The sequence below is a fragment of the Balaenoptera physalus genome (assembly GCF_965194825.1).
Source record: "Balaenoptera physalus genome assembly, chromosome: 20".
Classification (NCBI taxonomy): Eukaryota; Metazoa; Chordata; class Mammalia; order Artiodactyla; family Balaenopteridae; genus Balaenoptera; species Balaenoptera physalus.
In genome coordinates, this window is record NC_138901.1 from 56,502,804 (window position 1) to 56,504,631 (window position 1,828).

At 63.8% G+C, this 1,828-nt stretch overlaps 1 protein-coding gene across 1 annotated transcript; it reads left to right on the plus strand.

The window, feature by feature from the left end:
* Nucleotides 1–85: 85 nt before the first annotated feature.
* On the plus strand, nucleotides 86–1,208 carry TMEM88 (transmembrane protein 88). The gene is made up of 2 exons (XM_082441857.1): nucleotides 86–390; nucleotides 515–1,208. The coding sequence occupies exons 1-2, from the start codon at nucleotides 181–183 to the stop codon at nucleotides 782–784; spliced, it is 480 nt and encodes a 159-aa protein (XP_082297983.1). The 5' UTR covers nucleotides 86–180; the 3' UTR covers nucleotides 785–1,208.
* The last annotated feature ends 620 nt before the right edge of the window (nucleotides 1,209–1,828 follow it).

Consider the following 1,828-nt stretch of genomic DNA (forward strand, 5'->3'; position numbering starts at 1 on the left):
GGAGGCGCCTGTGGAATGTCCAGAGCTCGGTTGCTCCTCGTTATGGGGGGTGCCTAATCCTGGAGCCGCATTCCAGGATAAGGGGGGGTGGGGTGGGGTGGGGAGAGGCTGGGCCGGGGGGAGGGGCAGGAAAGAGGGCTATAAGGGCCGTGGCCCAGGCGGGAGGGAGCCAGGCGGGCCATGGCGGATGTCCCCGGGGCGCAGCGACCGGTTCCCGGCGGCGGCCCAGAGCCCCGGGACCCCCTGGACTGCTGGGCCTGCGCTGTGCTGGTCACCGCCCAGAATCTGCTGGTGGCTGCCTTCAATCTTCTCCTGCTGGCGCTGGTGCTGGGGACCATCCTGCTGCCCGCTGTCACCATGCTAGGCTTTGGCTTCCTCTGCCACTCCCAGGTGAGCGTGCGCCCCGCGGTGGGCGTGTGGGTGTCTGGTGACGGTGGCGGTGGGGTCTGTGGGCCACAACCTCTCCCGGCCTGGGCTGTTTGGCTTGGGCCTCATGCCTCTTCTCCTCCCACAGTTCTTGCGCTCCCAGGCACCCCCTTGCACCGCGCACCTGCGGGACCCGGGCTTCACAGCCTTGCTGGTCACCGGATTCCTGCTCCTCGTGCCGCTGCTCGTGCTTGCCCTGGCCAGCTACCGCCGCCTCTGCCTGCGCCTCCGCCTGGCCGATTGCCTCGTGCCTTACAGCCGAGCCCTCTATCGGCGCCGGCGCACCCCGCAGCCGCGGCAAACCCGGTCCTCGCCAGGGCCCCAGGCCGTTCCAACATCAGGAAAGGTCTGGGTCTGAGGACCCTCGAGTCAAGAACAACCCCGAGGAGTGCCCTCTCTCCCGGTCGGCCCAAGGACTTGAAGCCCGGGGGTCTCCCGACCTACCCTGTCCCCGATCCTGCCTAAGCCGGGTCCCAGCATCCTCTTGAGGAACAGAACGGCAGCATCTGTGGACCCAATTCTGGTGAAAATTCGCCACACCCCGGAAAACCCACTTTCCCCTCTCTACCCATATCTGAATCCTGAACATCTGGGCTGGACCCTGCATCCCCCACCCCCCTGTGAATAGGACAACTGAACCTCGGTGGTGCGCTGGTGCCCTCCTTTTCCGGTGCTGCTCCTAGTATTTACGGGCTGTGGGGTGGGGTGGGGTGGGGTGGGGTGGGTGAGGTTGGAGGGGAAGGAGTCATCACACATCAATAAAGAATTAATGAACCGAACGCGATCCTGGGATCCTGTGAACAGAAGGGCGGCACAAATACTATCAATCACTCCTGCAACGTGCCCAGGAGCAGGAAACAACATGCGGGTGGGGGGGTGGGGCGTGGCTCTACTGCGCAGACCGGAGCATCCTTCAGCCTCCTGGGAAGGAGGCCTTCCTTCCCTTATCGCATTAGGCCGTTCTTCCTGGCCAGACCCCAGAGCTCTGTCCCTGTCACCTCCTCATCAATAGAGTGGAGGGAGCCCAGCCTCTGTAGCCTGCCCTGCTCCCCTTGGGGACCTGAGCCTGTTCTCTGACCCCAGCTTAGAGGAACTCGGTGTTGCCAGGCCGGAGAGAGAAACAATGGGCCTTCCGGAGCAGGATGACACCCCCTCCCGCCACAATTCTGGAGCAGCTGCGTGGGAGGGAAGATGGAGGGGCCCATCCTGGGGCCTGTGGATCCGAAGCTCAGCCTGTCCCCCATCCCCACCCCGAACCTGAGGGAACCTTTGGCAGTCCTGGACGTCCAGGTTGTGGAAGGAGGGTTGAGAGTGCTCCCGACCTCAGAGAAACCTATTCCTCTAGGGATGAGGTGTGCAATTCCTGTCCCAGGAACCCAGCTACATACAAGACACAAGCCAC

Excerpts from the sequence above, each read along its gene's own strand:
- TMEM88 (XM_082441857.1), top strand. The coding sequence starts at position 181 with ATGGCGGATGTCCCCGGGGCGCAGCGACCGGTTCCCGGCGGCGGCCCA. Across the intron at positions 391-514 it reads GCTTCCTCTGCCACTCCCAG|TTCTTGCGCTCCCAGGCACC; the intron begins GTGAGCGTGCGC and ends CTCCTCCCACAG.